General features: G+C 47.7%; 1 protein-coding gene across 2 annotated transcripts; it reads right to left on the reverse strand.

Annotated features, from left to right (window-relative positions):
- Positions 1-135: 135 nt before the first annotated feature.
- On the reverse strand, positions 136-8157 carry Nrgn (neurogranin). 2 transcript variants are annotated; one of them, XM_050125631.1, is made up of 4 exons: positions 7892-8157; positions 1599-1825; positions 1351-1368; positions 136-968 (listed from the first exon to the last, which is right to left on the reverse strand). In XM_050125631.1, exons 1-2 carry the CDS (start codon positions 7904-7906, stop codon positions 1604-1606), a joined length of 237 nt encoding a protein of 78 aa, XP_049981588.1. In that variant the 5' UTR covers positions 7907-8157; the 3' UTR covers positions 136-968; positions 1351-1368; positions 1599-1603. The 2 variants fall into 2 exon arrangements, with proteins under 2 accessions (XP_049981588.1, XP_049981589.1); XM_050125632.1 differs by lacking the exon at positions 1351-1368 and having other exon boundaries at positions 137-968; positions 7892-8155.
- Between the last annotated feature and the right edge of the window lie 9601 nt (positions 8158-17758).

Raw genomic sequence — 17758 nt, forward strand, 5'->3', positions numbered from 1 at the left:
CAAAAGGATAGGTTTCAACTTAGGTGTCTTTGCACACCTTTCGCCCTTCAAATCCGTTTGTTTCGACTCCCATTAGAGACTTGATGCAAACCCTTCCCCCCCTCACTTCCCATTCCCTCCCGCCTCCCACCCTGCACCCTCTGAACACTTGGACATTCCTCTTTATTGTTCACATTCCAACCCAGAATGGTAACATGCACACGCAGAGATTAAAAACCTTCCAGCCACAACCCCAGGAGCCCAGCGGGGGGGAGGGGCTATCTGGGGGCAGGGCCGCGGAAGACTCCTCCTACCGAGCCTCCAGGCGCAAGGAGGCTTTTGCATAAACAAAGGAGAGCGGAGGGGCTGCTCTCGGGTGCGCTCGGAAGGAAAAGTGGGTGACCGGCAGGTGTGGGATAGGACTTCCCTTCCCATCAGAGCAAGGGGCAAGACACCATGAAAACCCTCTTCCCCTCTTTCCTAGCCCCAGGTTTAAGGAGTTGAGGCTAGGCTGGGGTGACGGCACAAAAACTCGGGGCGCCCCCTTTCGTTGCCCACAGAACGAAAGGACTTGTGATGGTTGCTTTTCTTTTTTTCTTTTTCTTTTTTGAGAGTACTTGGGCGACGCATTGGGCGCCCTCTGCAGTACGCGCAGCGAAGCGCACCGAGGCTTGCGGAGGCAGAGCTGCATGCTGGGCGCAGGGACAGGTGGGTGTGAAGCAAAAGGACAATTTTGCGAATATGGGGTTTGGGATGAGGGTGGGGAGAAAAGGTGAAAGGGGGCCACGTTAGACTGGAGAGCTAACTAAATGGGTACGGACTTGGCGACGTCGCGACGAAGCCAGCCTGGAGAGGGAGTCTCGTCGGCGGGGCGAGGTGGTGGGGAGGGCTCCTGAAGCTGGCTGGTTGGTGGGAAGGAGAGGATCACAAACACAGTAGGGAAGTCTTGTCACTGCGAAGGGGACGCGGCATCCATCTCTCCTCTGGAACTGAAGAGAGAGAAGGTCTGAGAATCTGCCCCCTGCTAGAGCCATCCCCCACCTCCCTTTCGTGGTGTGTCACCCACACGCCCTCCCCTGCTCACTGAGTTGAAATTAGCCCCGGGGCTGGTACGTGAGTGAGCCTCTCCTAGTGCTATGGCCCTCGGCTGCGCTTGTGCAGTCAAATGAGGGTGACTGCGTGTCTGTGTTGGTTCATGTGTATTCCTACTGCAGCCTCAGGCATCTCGGCATACCAGAGGGTCTGCAAAGTTATGTTCCGTGACAGGGAGGGGTTAACGGCAAGCAGAGAGGAGGACTGGGCAATGGGGTCATTTCTCCCACCCAGCATCCTCCCCTACACACTTTGCAGCTTTGGAGACGTATTGATTACCTTCTAAAACGTTCATTTCTTCGATTCAAGGTGAGGCAGAAGAGAGGGAGGAAGAGACAAGTGAGCTCTAGGCACATTAGCATCCTTGGCCTTCTCTCACCCACCTGTCTCGTTGTCCTAGGTCACCACCCTTAACTTCCTCCACGTTCTTCTCCACCACCACCCCAATCTTAGCCTACCCAAGCTTTTTCCGAGCAAGTACGAAAACCAAGAGCCTCCGGCCCGCCATGCCCTCTAGCCAGTCTCACCTGGCCTAGTCTCCGCTGGGGCCGCCGCCCGCGCCTCCCCGGGCGCCCCCAGCTCCTCCCGGTCCCCCGGGGCCCGGTCCCTTCCGGCCGCACTCTCCGCTCTTTATCTTCTTCCTTGCCATGTGGCCTCGGAAACTCGCCTGGATTTTGGCTGCAGCGGCGTTGGCTCCCGGATCATCCAGCGGGATGTCTAGAATATCGTCGTCTGGCTTGGAGCAGGCGCTCTCCTGAGGATGGGGCAGGGATTCTTATAGCTGATAAGGCCCATACTCCCGAGGGGATGGAATAAATTAGTGCCCTGGAAGATTGAGAGGACCTCGAGGGCGGTGGGAGAAGCAGAGCTGGAAGCCTCTGAGGGACCGGTGAGCGCACTTCCTAGGCAGCAGCTACTAAGAAGGTTCTGGGCCGGAGGACACAGGAAGAAAGTGTATGGGAGAAGGGAGAAAGGAGAAAGCCAGCTAGCCCTACTGAAAGGAGCTTTAGTTTCAGGGTGCTGTGGAGTTGAGTGAAAAGTCTGAAAAAGCAGCCGCACTCTTTGCTCTGAGAAGATGCCTCCAGCTCAAAAGGGCTCTTCTGCGTATAGGATTCTCCAGGGAGTGAACAAGAATATTTGCTACAAAGCACCCCCACCCCAGTAGTACTGCACCAGCGCTCAAGACTGGAGTTTGGGGAGGAGATGGGGGTCACTGATCCTTGATTCAGCCAGAGGCCCGGATTCTGTGTTCCCATTGGGCTTGCCATTTCCTACTGTGCCCAGAGTTGGACTCACACACCAAAAAGAGGTAAAATAACAATAACAAAAAAGAAACAGGAGGCAAGAAGTTCTTTTGTCAGGGTCCGCAGAAGAAACCAGCCAGCAGCTTCATTTAAGCCCTTACCTTGACCCAGGTGCCACAGTGGTGTTTGTGAAGGCATTTTTAGTTCTTCCTCAACAACAAAGCTGCCACACTCTTTCATGCTTACTTGAGTTTACCATGATAAAAGTCAATGATTAGAATGTCAAAATAAAACAAAAAAACCTACCTGGAGTCCCAGACAATTATCAGCTATTGGTAGATTTGAACCTTGTATGTCAAGTTCTAGAGTCCATTTTCATGCCTAAGAAAGGAAATGCAACCAGCTGACCAGCTTAGCTTTACTCTTGGTTGCAATGGTGTGGTTTTGGGAAGTTTATCTGAGCCTTCTCAGTCTTAACTCTCCCATTTGAAGAAATCAGGATGATAATAGTCACCTCTGTGGGTTCTGGAGAAGAGTAAAATCACATGGTATCCAGAAAGTTTCTGGCATAATCTAGCTGATCAGAAAACAGTAGCTATGCTATGATTATCTTGGAAAAGGTGATGTAAAATGATTGGTTATGTAAGCCCAAAGTTGTCCTATAACAACAATCTTGCACAGTTTGTCCTAATAATCCGTCATGTGCCGTGCGATGGTCCGACCAGTGATACATCATGTATATGATCATTTGCATGATGGCAGTCTCTTGGGATCATACCAACTAGTGATGCCATAGCCATCCTAGTTTCATAAATACACCCTATAATGTTTGCACCATTGTGAAGTTTGTCTAATGACATATTTCTCAGAACATAGTCCATCTTTAAGGGATGTATGATATAATTAAAGCCATCTCTATGCCCCAATGTTCCTTCCCTTCCCTTCCCTTTCTTTCACTTTCTCTTACTCCTGCTGTTTCTCATCCAGGGCCTTGCGCATGGTAGGCAAATGGTTACCATTTAGCTACATCCCTACAGAAGGCAGCGTGTGTCCCAGGCAAGCCTTGACCTCTCAGCCTTACTGCCTCTATCCACAGAGCACTGTGGGCATGTTTTCATGTCAGTTTTGGCTCCTCTGTCACCTTGCTCTAAGTGAGACTAGAAAGGATGAAAACCAGACATGGTGGCAGATGCCTGTACTTTCAGTACTATGGAGCTATGATGCCCGAGGAAGGAAGATCAGGAGTTTGAGGAAATTGAGGAGTTGGGCTGCCTGGGATCCTGTCTCAGACACGCACAGACACACCACCACCCCACTACAGACAAAAAAAAAAGAATAAAGAAAGGATGAAGAAATTGATGATATCAATTTCAGAGGCTGATCATTGCAGCATCAGTAATGACCGGGGAGGGGATGTTGCTATGATGTCAGAAGGGCAATTTCTCTTGATCTGCCTCCTAAGGCTTCTGGAATTTTGTCTTTATTTCTTGACCAGAGTGCTCACTGTTTTCCCTGTCTCTTTCTTCTCACATCAGGTGGCCAAGACCTCATTCTGTAAGCTTCTGCCTCATCCTGACCATCAGTTTTGTATCTGATAGTTAGGAACGAGCAGGATACGAGTGAGGATTCAGCGTCCTCTGTCCTTGACAGATTTGCCCTACAAACATTTTTTAATTTTGATATTTTACCTTTTATTATTGTTATTAATTTTGACTTTTCGAGACAGTTTTCTGTGTAGCTTTGGAGCCTGTCCTGGCACTCACTCGCTCTGTAGACCAGGCAGGCCTCGAACTCACAGAGAACTGCCTGCCTCTGCCTCCTGGGATTAAAGGCGTGTGCCACCACCGCCTGGCTAATTTTGATTTATGTTTTGAGACAAGGACTCACCATGTAGCCTTAGATGGCAAGCAACTTGCTGTGTAGGCCAGGCTAGTCTTGAACTTCCCACAGTTCTCCTGCCTCTTAAGTGTTGAAAATACAGGTGTGAGCTACCATACCCATCCTGTAGCTTTCTACTCCAGTAGCCCAAGCCCAAGTTTACAGATGACTCCTCCTCCTCATGTTTCCCCAGCTGCTCTCATTTCCTGGGCCTCAGAGTTCCCGAATTTGTGCTCAAGATGCTTCTCAATAGATTTAAACACAGTTTCAAGGAGTTGCCAAGAGGCTGGTCTGAGTGAGGATGGATGGGCCGAAAACACCCTTTATCTTCCTGTCTTTCTTAGCTCTAGGGCTCACCCTGACATCTTATTCTTCACATAAAATCCAAATCAACTCCTTTGGGTTTTCTGCTTCTCTGAGTGCAAGTCTTTCTTGGAATAGGCTCAGGGAATAGACAGGCATCTCGAGAGAGAGGACAACAAGCACAAACACCGATTCCAGGTCCCCTCTCCTTGGTCTTGGGAACCGTAAAGGCTGCGGACTGATGCGGAGGGGTTGAGTGCTGAAGGAGTGTTTTTCTCCAACCATCCTAACCTGACCTTATCACAACCAGAATCAAAACCTGGAAAAACAAGCAAAGCCACCCCCCACAGGGCTAGCATAAGGCTGCCTGTGATGCTCCTCCCCTGAGTCTGCTCCCTGTCCCTCTGCCTGATTCCTTAGGGCAGGATGCTCATGGCTGCCCATAGGCAGAACTGGAGGCAAAAGGGAAAGGAAGCCCAGATCTGCTCATTGGTCATGGTGCTTGGGCAACTGCCTCCTAAAGTCAAGACTGATGCCAGCCTGTGCTGAGGGGCTCTGAATGAACCGGGGACATCCGGGGGTGGGGGGATGCACTTGCCAAAAAGGAGGAGCCATGGATGGGTACAACACTTCGCCTCCGAGACTCTCATTTTCTTCTGTGCCAAGCAAAGCTTAGCTCAGGTGAATGGTATCCTACAGCCCCCCCAAACGATGCCTGTCTGCTGACTGTTATATGTAGGCCTTGTGCTAAACACTTGGCACATTTTATCCCATATAATCCCCATTTTAGAAGTGAAGAAACAACTTCAGAGACATTTTCTACCTCCCCCAGGTTTGCACAGCAAATAAATAGCGAAATGATCTGGTTCAGAAGCTTGTACTGCAACCACTGCCTGGGGCAGTTGCTGTTAACTGGTGTGGAGTCAACTAGACTACAAAAAAAGAAAGAAGTGAGATATCAAAGCATACGCCTTTTCCTATTAAATGAAGGCAGAAAAGTAACGCATGTTGGTTATGGCAGTCAGGCACTGGAACATTGACTAATAGCTCTGTGAAAAACATTCCTTGAAAAAAAGAACACAGATCTGTTTTCTTCTTCCTCATTTCTGTCTAAGCTTGCTTACCAAGGGGCGGGGGAAGGGGGAGACAAGTAAGAAAAGGCTAAATTCTTCCCAAACATCAGGTGGGTTGGCTCTGGAGGGGAGTTCCAGTGTAAAAGATAAAGAGGAGCATTGCACTCTCTACAGCATAGGGCATAGAGGTGCCTGGTGGCAGCCCTGGCCTTCCCCAGTCCCCTACCTTTCTTGCCCTGTCCCCCTCTTCCTGCTCCCTCCAGCACCACAGGCTGAGACTGACATTGATCTTGTGTGGCCTTTTGGTCCAGTGGACTTGGGACATGAAAACAGAAGACTGTGTCAGGGTCCATAGGAGGAGGTGCCCAGGGTCCTGGGCATTCACTACCTCTGGGTGGGCCATCCCTCTTCTTCTCAGGGGCTACTGAGTTCAGACATGCCAACCACAACCTCAGCTACTATTTAAGAGCATCAGTTATCTGTCAGGCAACTACTACCTGCCATGTACCAGTGCTTTCCTGGGGACTCACTGTTAGGCAGCCTGCACCAATGGCTCCCTGGATATTCGCAAGCCCTATCCAGGACAGTCAGGGCTTGCAGGCCGGGGCCCAACATCTCACCTGCCTCACCCTGCAGATTCCTAATGAAAGAAACCCCATTCCATCCCAGGCTTCCCAGAGCCTCCACTCACTCCTGTCTTCCTGCTGGCTGTGTCTCCTGATCCCTTTCTCCATCCTCTTGCTTTCTCAGCCTGTCCTTTCTTGCTCGGCAGTACCCTCCCCCCATTGACTCATAGCTCATAATCTGCCATCTATTTATCTTCTTACTTAATGAAACATTGCTGGGGGTGAGGGGCTCTTCCTGCATTTCTCCTTTCCGAGCCAAAAGGTGATTCCTGGGCTGAGTGTGTAGCTCAGAGGGAGAGTGTATATTTAGCACGAAGAAGGTCCAGAGTTCAATCTCCAGCACCAAGAATAAGGAAGTGAGTAAATAAATAAATAAACAAGCAAACAAACTGTTCTCTGGAGAATCACAAGCAGTTTCCCTGGAACTGTCAGTTTTCTTCGAGGGGTGGGACTGTATGTGATTGGCATGCTTCTTTTTCATAGTTTTTCTGGTCTATACATTAACTGCCATGAGCATTTACAGCAAAGGAAAACAGAATACTTCAATGAGGGGTTTTGAGAGGGCAGGCTCCACGCTCGTCAAAGATGCCTGCCTGGGGGGAAATTACATCTCTAACCCTCCGTTTGTACAACTGTAAAAGACCTATCTCACAGAACTGGCACATCGGCTGCTGTTATGGATTCTAACAAGAGTTAAAATTTCAATCTTGGTTTGCTCCTAAGTTCTTGCTGCCTTTTGCTACCCAGACATTAGGAAGTCTCACCTCTTAAAGAAATGAGCTACTCTTTCCTTCAAAACTCATTTATTGCACACTGTGGGTGAAAGGTGGGGGTGCCCTTGTTTAAGTATCCTCTGGCATCTTTAGCCAGGCTGACAGAAAGAGAATGCCAGGGGTTTGTAGTCGTCTTTCTCCGCAGATAGGGGCTAAGGATAAGCACACAGGTTTTATATAGGTCTGGCCACTCTGTAAGCCAGCCAGGAGCCAGGTCCTGGGCTGGGCGCCGTCACACAAGTCCTCTTAACAGGATCTGCTTAGGTGTTAGGCACTTGCTACATTCCAGTTTCCGTGTGGGCGCTGACACAGACACTTCCTCCCCTCTCCAGCAGGGCTCTCTCACGGTCACTAACCCAGCACCTTCTAAAAGAGAAGGCGTTGGGGGCCGGGCCAGCTCCTCCCTAGAACCACACTGACTAGGCTCTTTGCTGCCCATCACCACCAAGACCAGGTGGGTTCTCCCCGCCTTAGCCATATAAAGGCTAAACTATCATCCGAGGGTTGGTAAAGCTCTTGCCATGGTCCACTACGGCAGCAATAGGGTAGGGAATGATATGGGGGCAAAAAATTCCAAGGGAAAGCACTTGTGTGCACCAGCAACAATTTCCAGTATCTCCCTGGGGGAAATTCCACCTGACGTCTAATCTGCAGCTTCCCTGCAGGAAAGCTCTGCTCAGCTCTCGATCCAACCTAGATTGCCTTGGCCCCTGGGCGCTCAGACGCCCCCGCGAGCTGGGGAGCATTTCTCTCTGGGGCTTGGCTCAGATCAGTCCTTCCACCACCCAATACAAATATCGCTGCACCCTCTTTCCCCATATGGCTCCTAGGTCTTCCGCACCCACTTCCATCCCTCACTCACCCTCCAAGGCTTCTCGGGCGCCCCTTTCCCCAGACCAAGCTGAGTTCAAGCATGGACTTACCGTGCAGCAGTCCATGCCGGTGATGAGGGTCCTTGTCTGGGGTGGAGCCTGGCGCAGGACGGGCGGGTCTGTACTGTACCGGGTGGCAGCTCAGGGGATGACAGGTACTACCCGACCAGACCAGAACCCAGACAAAATCAACCTCTCTCCTCTTGGGTCCGGTCTCCCGCGCTCAGCAACTCTTGCGAATGTAACCTGAGCACTGCGGCCTCGAAGCCAATCAGGAGGCACTTTCAGTAGGGTGGGCGGAGAGAACTGGAGCGAGGACCACTCCCCTCTCAGCGCTCTCTGCCTTGCTCGCTTTAATGCCCCAACCCCTCCGCCTACACACTTCCATCCATTCCTCCTACACACCCCATCTCCCAAATTCAATTCCTCTGCTCTAAACCACAGACTGCGAGGCAGATGTATGTCGGAGTAGGCACAAGTCTCCCAACATCCAGGGCACAAAAACACATCTGGGCGCAGCACGCCTTACCGCCCATACATAGACAACCACGTACCCCACCCACCTCCCTATACTTTCACAACCCAGATTCGCAAACATTGCCCTCACTGTCTCCCCTCTCTGCAAATACAAGGTCCAGAAACTGCAAACGAATTGCCCTCACCACTCTGGCTACGGAGAAAGCTGTTGATACACAGCCTGCAGGATGGGTACACAGTGATGTTGACGCTTCAAATCTCACACATCCATATATACTCCCGGCTCAGTGAAGATGCCTATCCTTCCACATACAGACACAGCAGACAAGACAGGCAAAAGCAACCACACAGGACTTGTACACACACCCTAAGAGGCACAAGTAAATTGCAAACTTCCTGTTTTGGAATTGGGTGCTAGCTCATAGACAAAAATGCCAGCATTCCCGCTGCTGGCAATATGTGCATTGAATTGTTTCTTTTTCTAAAATTTTATTTAAATCATTGTTTTAGTATATATTAATTCTACATAATGCTTGGTTTCATTATGACTTTTTCATATGTGTACATAATGTATTCAAATATTTTTCACCTGGTAAGCCTCTCTTTCCTTCCTTCTACTCCTGATAATTCCCACCCCTTTCCACAAGTATCTCTTTCACTATCATGTCGTTTTTTTGAGGGGAGGAACCCATTGAGTTTTATTAGGGTTGTTTACAGGAGCGTAGGTAGGCATTTTATCAGTGACTCACCACTGAAGAAAATGTCTCTCCCTACCCCACCAATCATTAACTGCTTATAAATCTTCTGGGAGAGATGGGACCTCATGAGTCCCTCCCCTTTCCATGACAGAGTATTGATAGGCCCAATCTTGTCCAGATCTTGAGCAGGTAACCCAGATGCTGTGAGCTCAAGAGTGCAACAGCTAAGTCGTTCCTGGAAGTCAGAATTCCATATCTCATCTCCCTTCTTTCCACCCCTTTTCCCATGACGTTGTCTGAGCCTTGGAAGGGTTGATTTTATATACATATCCACTCTATGGCTGGGCATTCAATAGCCATTTATTTTCAGTACTTTGACCAGTTCTAAGTGTCTGAAGGCCCCACTAATCAGGTGTCTGTTTTGTGTCTATCTGTGATCTGTCTACCCATCTATCGATCCTTCCACTCATCCACACCAATAAAATCACTTATGCCCAGCACCCATTTTGAATGCACTTATATGCGGGTACAGACTTTGCACACCCACCCTTCCCACGCTGCACACTAGATTTCCTAACCTTTTGATTCACTGCCTCAAAATAAGACAAAAGTTAGCCACCCTCACTCTTGCTCTTTGGAAGAAAAAAGATGCTGTCAACTTAAGCAGCACAGAGGTTATCGCCAGTGCTGACCCCCTGAGCCCATGCTGGGGGAAGAGAGTGGGTTGGAGAGAGGCTGGGAAGCAGAGATGTGGAAGGGATATCTGGGGTAGGCAACCTGTTCTTTTTGTGACCATTTAACCTCTCAGACTGTCAAGGTAGTATAGCTGACTGTGTCGCATGTTATGCAGGTGGTTGGGACATCTCTGTGGAAACTCAAGTCCTCCTCAGCTGAGATCGCTGGAGCTACAGGGAAGGAAGGCTTAGAGCAGAGAGGAAGAAATCCCTTATGGCTCTGAACAGGACAGGGAACCCCAAGTAGCAGAGCGGCAATGACTCCACTGTCAGAGGCCAGCCACAACAGTGGGACTGTTGAGTGCCCATTTCACTGAGTGTTTGGGCCATGGCTTTCTTGCTAAAAGGCGCATGAGTGGGAGGGATATACCAGAGTCCACTTAGGTTGGGGTCAGGATTAGCCAGTTTGGGGCTCCAAGTGGAGCTGGAGTCTGGCTAGGATTCCAGAGTTGGGGTGTAGGGGTGTCTCTCCAAGCATGTTTGGGACCCACCCACCCCTGTAACAGCAAATCTGTTCCCCAATCTGTCTCTGGCACATCTCTAGTCCCCCACCTCCACCAAATGGCAGGATGTCCTAGGAACTCGGGTCCTTGCCTAAATGACAGACACATCTGGAGTCCCCGGTTTGCCAACTTCCCCTGCGCCTTTACTCCAGCATCCAGAGGGGAGAGGGAAGAGGGAAACTGAGGGGCAGAGAGGATATCAGGTCTGGACTCTGCTTTTCCCAAATTAGAGCTGAGGAATCTGGGATTTGGTGAGTTTGCAGTAAAGTCTCCCGAGTTGCTAGGCAACATCGCTCTGCAGGCTGTGCTGCCTCTGGGCCCTTCTTCCTGCTGGTCAGAACTGAAAGGAGGGGTATCTTTATCCCCCTCTTCCAACTCCCACACAGCACCTCCCTCCCTTCCTCCTGTAAAACACCTTTGTGTGGGGTGAGGGTGTCTGAACACTGGCAGACCCATGGGATACCAGATACGGCAACGTCAGTTCCATCCACAATACAACCATTTCAGGAGCAGCCCACTTGAAGTGCCCACACAGAACTGGCCTCAGTGCTTGGCCTGGGGGATGGGCAGACTTCAAGGTGAGGAAAAGACAGACAGAGAGGAAGGCAGAGCCTTGAATGAGAAGACAGACACACTCACAATTCAAAAACACAGAGACAAGTGACACATAGATGCAGACTCGAAGGCACGCACCACTGGCTGCTCATATATCTTCAGAAACGCCCCAAGCAGGCTGTGACACTGTGACATCCACCACTTCTTCCTGTTGGACTCCCTCACTGCCTTGGGACACACACTGAGGCTGGTAAGAAGCCCCTCTTCTGGACAAGGAGCCTGAACTTTGTCAGCAAGGTGAGCTGATGGGTCTGTTGCCTGTGGCTTTCTAGATGAGCTTGGAGAAGGGACAGGTGCAGTCTGGGGCCCTTGAGTGTGGCTGCATGAGTCTGGTCTTTGGCAAAGTGCTGTCAGGTCATGCTTCCCACCATAGTCTGTTTAGCCTTAGGGCCTGGTGTCAGAGGTCAAGTTTCCGAGAACTGCTTATGAGCTAATTTGTCTTAGGCCATCTACTTCTTAACTCTTCCAGTTTCAACTCCCCTGCCCACTTGCCAGCTCCCACAGCTGCTGCGGGAGAGGACGGTAGACCTTGGAAAGAAGAAGAGTTCCAGAAAGGCCAGAGTAAGGAGGGAGCCGGGGCATGTTACAGTCCTGCGCTGGAGCCAGCAGGGATTGCAGAGGTAAAGACTAGGAGGTGAGGCAGGGGGAAGAGATGGTTAGACCAGTGAGAGGATAAACCATGCGTGTAGAGCCTCTATGGTCCAATGCATATCCTCAGGACAGACAGAGAGGGGCTTGGAGAGGATTGGTCCTAGTCAGTAGAGGAAGAAAAAGCTGAAGGGTCACATGACAATCTATTTGCCAATACTTGTGGCTTCCCCTGCTGGGAGTGGGCCCTCTCTGAACATAACATCCCCGCTCAAGCCCACAGAGAGACTCCATAATAAGAAGGGGTGGGAAAACTGGAGGCTTGTGCCTTCGGCAGAGCTGTGCTAGGGCTTCTAAGGTCAGGGTTTTACCCATTTGAGTGGAGGGAGTGGGGGTAGCAGGAAATTCAGTTTTCTCTGCAAATATTTCAGCTTTTGCTGTAGCCGTATTTTTAGCAACCTGGTTGGCAGAGGAAGAGCCTGGGTACATTTTTAAAGGGGCCTGTGCCAGACTGGAGGGCTCTTTACACCCTTAACCCACATGTCAGAAAGAAGGGGGAACAGGAGGGCACATGGCATAAGGGACATGTTCAAACTTAAAATTCGGGGTTGCTGGTCTGTAGGTGACCATGAAGTCATCTTTATCAGCAGGTATTGCTCTTCACCAGCAGCCTTACGGGCTACAAAACCATCAAGAAGAACTTGTGCTGAACTTGCCCTGTGAAGAACGCTATAGGGACACAGTCTAAAACTGTATAATATGTAGTTCACGCTCCAAGTCTATGGGTCTGAAGGTATGGACTCAGCTAAGTGCAGACTGCAAATATTCGGGAAAAATAAACTCATCTATACCGTTCAGACTTCCTTTCTTGTCATCATTCCATAATACAGTATAAGAATCATTTGCATAGCATTTACATTGAATTAAGTCTTATGCATAAGCTAGAGAAAGTTTAAAATATACAGAAGGATCTGCATAGACTGCATGAAGACATGTCATTTTAAAGGACTTCTAAATTATTTAAATTTTTTATGTGTGTATGTATATGTCTCTGTGTGGGTATGTGCAAATGAATGCAGGTGCCCATGGCGACCAGAAGAGGGTGTTAGATCCCCCTGCAGCTGGACAGGCAATTGTGAGTCAGTCACCCAATAGGAATGCTGGGAGCCAAACTTAGGTTCTCTGTAAAGGCAGTACCTTCTCTTAATGGCTGAGCCATCTTCCCAAATATGCCATTTTGTAGTAGAGACTTGAGCCTCTGGGAGAGAGTCCCCCTATGGATATTCAGGACAGGCTCAGAGAAAGAACCAACAGTGAGGAGTGGATGCTAAGCTAAATCCATATAGTGCGTTCAGAGCGCTTCCATGGTCATCGTTCAGTGTGGCACTTTAAAGAACACGCTAGCATTTTAAATTCCCTTTGGGGCCAAGGCAACGTGAAATGCCCTGCTTTTTGTGCGATATCAGGTCTCCAGTGTGACTCAGGACTGGGGCTGCAGCGCATTGACTTTCTTCCCTGTAACACCTTATAGGGCTAGGGAGAGGATGCCGGACATGCAAACACAGGGGCTTGTTTGGATCTCAGCCTTACTGTAAAAGCTGGGTGCTGGGGAGGGGAGAGATAGATAAATGCCTTGGACTTATTGTCCAGTCAGCCTACCTAGTCAGTGAGTTCCAGGTTTAGAGAGACCCTGTCTCAAAAATGAGTTAGAGGGTCACTGAGGAAGACACAAGCATACAACTCTCACACATGCATGCATACTCCCCCCCCCCCACACACAACCTCTCATATCGTATTGGGTTTGGTGTGTGAGTTGGGTTTGATTAAAAAATTAGTTCTCTTCACTTCTCTCTAAATTATTGTGCATAAAATAAAGGTAATAAATGACAGGAGCCAAATGAATGCCACAGACAGTAACCATCATGGGAGCTGAGAATGTGGATGAACACAGAGACTTTCTGGATGCAGCTTGCCTGGAGCAAGGTGTGGACTCACAGAAGTGAAGAGAGAGGCCTGACAGTGGGCAGTGGAGGTAGGGCAAATGTTGTGAGCCACCATGTTCATTTCATGTCCCCGGACTCACGCCATCTGTTCCTCTGGCTGGAGGAACGCTGATGATGGAAGTCTTGATCTCCTTCCCTATGCTCCGGGATTTTATGTTTGAAGTTCAGTGTCTCAGTGCCATTTATGGTGACATATTGGAGCATGTTTAGACCATGAGGAGCATGCCAAATGGTGCCATTACCTCGGTACTCAGCCTTACTGTTCTTTAGAGTTCCTCTTCCCTTCCTTCAGTTAGCTTCCTGCTTATTGCATGAGCAAAAGCTTCTGCTGCCCCACCAGTGTGTGTACCTGCCGGGCTAACACATCTTCCTGGAATGTTTGCCCAATGTGAGCATTTTAATAGCTAGTGTTATTTGAATAGTAAACTCCAGAGCCAACCTAAAAATAACCTTGTCAGTCAGAGGTCCAGACACTTGTCTGTTGTGACTGTTTTTTTTTTTAAAGACATAGTCTCCTGTATATAAACTTGGCTGGCCTCAAATTTGCTATATATAGCCAAGGATCTCGAACTGCTGGGCCTTCTGCCTTCACTTCCTGAGTGCTGGGTTTGCAGGCATGTGCTACCTACCACTCCTGGTTTATGTGGCACTGCAAACGGAACCCACGGATTTGTGCTTGCTAGGAAAGCACTTGGTCTACTGGGCTGCATTCATAGCAGCGTTTTAATTGAAATTAAAGCTTTTACAGAAAGACTTGCTGAGCTATAATTTTTATATTATTTTATAGTCCATTTAAGGACCTTTGTTTCTTTTGTCACTTAGCTTGATAAGTTTAAAAAAAAAACAATTCTTGATTTGAGCAGTAGTGAGTCTACTTACTCAAATGAGGGTTCTGACCACTCACCCAGGAGATGAGGGTCCTCTGAAAATCATTCAGAGTGGCCATCTCCTGGCCTGTGTGTATGTGGTCAGTGTTGCAGGCCTGTACTTCACCATAGTGATGGCCCCTGCAAGCTTGGGGTGGTTGTTCGGATCATAAATACTTATTTTTAAACCTTGTAATCAATCATTATACTGTGAGTTCGATAGGGAAACAGGTGAACTTCTAGGACACAGTGTAACATGATGACATCTCCTAAGACAGTGACACTTAAGTGTACGCTACACAGACACCAATAACTGTGTGTGGGCTGAGTTAATTGGATTGTGGTGATCATTTTATAATGTCCATATCTTAATTAGGGTTTCTATTGCTGTGATGAAACGCCAAGACTGAAAGCGAATTGGGAAAGACAGGGTTTATTTGTCTTACACCTCCACACCATAGTCTGTCATTGAAGGAAGGCAGGGCAGGAACTCAATGAGCAGGAACTTGGAAGCAGGAACTGGTGCAGAGGCCATGGAGCAGTGTTGCTTACTGGCTTGCTCAGTCTGCTTTCTTACAGAACCCAGGACCACTAACCTGGGGTGGCCCCACCCACAATGGACTGTGACCTACTGCATCAATCACTAATGAAGAAAATGGCCTACAGGTTTGCCTACAGCCTGATCTTATGGAGGCATTTTCTCAATTGAGGTTTCTTCCTTTCAGATGGTGACTATAGCTTATGTTAAGTTGATATAAAGTTAGCCAACACAGTACACATAAAAGCAAATCATTGCATTGTATACTTACATATATACCATTTCATTAATCAATTATATATATTAGGGAAAACATAAATATAAAACAATAAGGAAAAATTAGAACTGTTTAATCAATGTAGCTTTACCATACTGTTTGGGGTATAGTGGACACTCAGTAAACATTTTTCTAATAATTGAATTAATAAAGGGTGAAATTAATGAACGAATGTCAAGAGGAAGGAAGATTTAGATTACTGACCATTGCAACAATCAGACATGACATTACTGGAAGTGGAACTGGTTCTGTTAGAGGCCCAATACTTCAGTGGCAAGAACACTTGTTGCTCTTGCAGAGGACCCAAATTCAGTTCCCAGCACCCACATGGCAGCTCACAACTGTCTGCAACTCCAGTTTTAAGGTTATCGGATGCCCTCTTCTGGAATCAGACAAAACACTTATACACATAAAATAAGGTAAATACTTTTAAAAGATGAAATAAGGGCCAGGAGGCGGTGGCACATGCCTTTAATCCCAGCACTCTGGAGGCAGTGGCAGGTGGTCTATAGAGTATGAGGCTAGCCTGGTCTACAAAATGAGTTTCAGGACAGCCAGAGTTACATAGAGAAACCCTATCTCAAAAAACAAACCCAACCCAAACCAAACCAAACAAACAAACATAAGAAATAAGAAGGCAAGTCTTCTTGAGAGAGACAGATTTTCATGGCTGTGCAGTCTGGTCTCAGGCTTCCATTCTGATGAGCTGAGACGTGAAGATGAGTTTCTCAGATATTCGCATTGAGGTGGTTGCTTCATGGTAGCATGGCAGAGAAAGAATGTCAGGGTCTGCAAACCAGGTAGAAGCCATGTTTGTACCCCTGACTTGGTTTAATGTTACTGTTTATCTTAGTTTTAGCGGTCTCTTTCTTTGGCTTGATTAAGCATTCTGACATCAGCTCACCTATGCCCAGGGATGTTCAAGGTAGAACTGTATCCCAGGTATTGACAAGAGAGGCCAAAGTAAGACAGTCAGTTTGATAGCTGTGAGCCTAAGCAGGTACCGCAAGAGAAACTTGCCTCAGAGTTTGAAGTCTTAGTGCTTTCTCATTTTGAGAGTCTCTTTTTAGTGATAATTTCAGAAAGCTTAACTTTTATTTTTTAAAAAGTCAGGACATTTCTCTGATGGGCTAGTGAGATGTTATTGATCCCATATTCCTTGAGTAAGTTCATATGCTAATATGAACTTAGTGTCTAGTTTGCTCTGTTACTATGCTACGCACCAATACCGAAAGGCATTCTGGGATGGAAGGAGCTTATTTCATCTCATGGCTTACTGCCGGTCCATCACTGAGGGGAGTCAAGGTCGGAGCTCAAGGCAGGAACCAGGAGGCAGAAACTGGAGCAGAACTGGGAGGGGTGCTGCTTACTGTTTTGCTCCCCTTGGCTTGTCCAGACTGTTTTCTTTTTTTTTTTAATTTATTTTATTGATATTTATTGAGCTCTACATTTTTCTCTGCTCCCCTCCCTGATTCTCCCCTCCTCCCTTCCACCCTCCCCCAAAGTCCCCATGCTCCCAATTTACTCAGGAGATCTTGTCTTTTTCTACTTTCTACTTCCCATGTAGATTAGATCTATGTAAGTCTCTCTTAGTGTCCGCATTGTCTAAATTCTCTGGGATTGTGGTTTGTAGGCTGGCTTTCTTTGCTTTATGTTTAAAAACCACCTATGAGTGAGTACATGTGATAATTGTTTTTCTGTGTCTGGGTTACCTCACTCAAAATGATGTTTTCTAGCTCCATCCATTTGCTTGCAAAATTCAAGATGTCGTTATTTTTTTCTGCTGTGTAGTACTCCATTGTGTACATGTACCACATTTTTTTTTATCCATTCTTCGATTGAGGGGCATTTAGATTGTTCTCAGGTTCTGGCTATGACAAACAAACCTGCTATGAACATAGTTGAGCACATGTCCTTGTGGCACGATTGAGCATCCTTTGGATATATACCCAAAAGTGGTATTACTGTGTCTTGAGGAAGGTTGTTTCCTAATTTTCTGAGAAATCCCCACACTGACATCCAAAGGGGCTGTACCAGCTTGCATTCCCAGCAATGCAGAAGTGTTCCCTTTTCCCCACAACCTCTCCAGCATAAGTTGTCATCAGTGATTTTGATCTTGGCCATTCTTACAGGTGTAAGATGGAATCTCAGAGTTGTTTTAATTTGCATTTCTCTGATGACTAAGGATGTTGAACATTTTCTTAAGTGTCTTTCAGCCATTTTAGATTCCTCTGTTGAGAGTTCTTTGTTTAGGTTTATAACTCCATTTTTTTAATTGGATTATGTGATCTTTTGGTGTCCAATTTCTTGAGTTCTTTGTATATTTTGGAGATCAGACCTCTGTCTGATGTGGAATTAGTGAAGATATTTTCCCATTCCATAGGCTGTCATTTTGTCTTGTTGACCATATCCTTTGCTTTACAGGTTTTCAGTTTCAGGAGGTCCCATTTATTTATTGTTTCTCTCAGTGTCTGTGCTGCTGGGGTTATATTTAGGAAGTGGTTCCCTGTGCTAATGTGTTCAAGTGTACTTCCCACTTTTTCTTCTATAAGGTTCAGTGTGGCTGGCTTTATGTTAAGGTCTTTGATCCATTTGCACTTGAGTTTTGTGCATGGTGGA

Source organism: Alexandromys fortis, unplaced genomic scaffold (assembly GCF_014885135.2).
Source record: "Alexandromys fortis isolate MF-2015 unplaced genomic scaffold, M_Fortis_MF-2015_v1.1 scaffold_253, whole genome shotgun sequence".
NCBI lineage: Eukaryota > Metazoa > Chordata > Mammalia > Rodentia > Cricetidae > Alexandromys > Alexandromys fortis.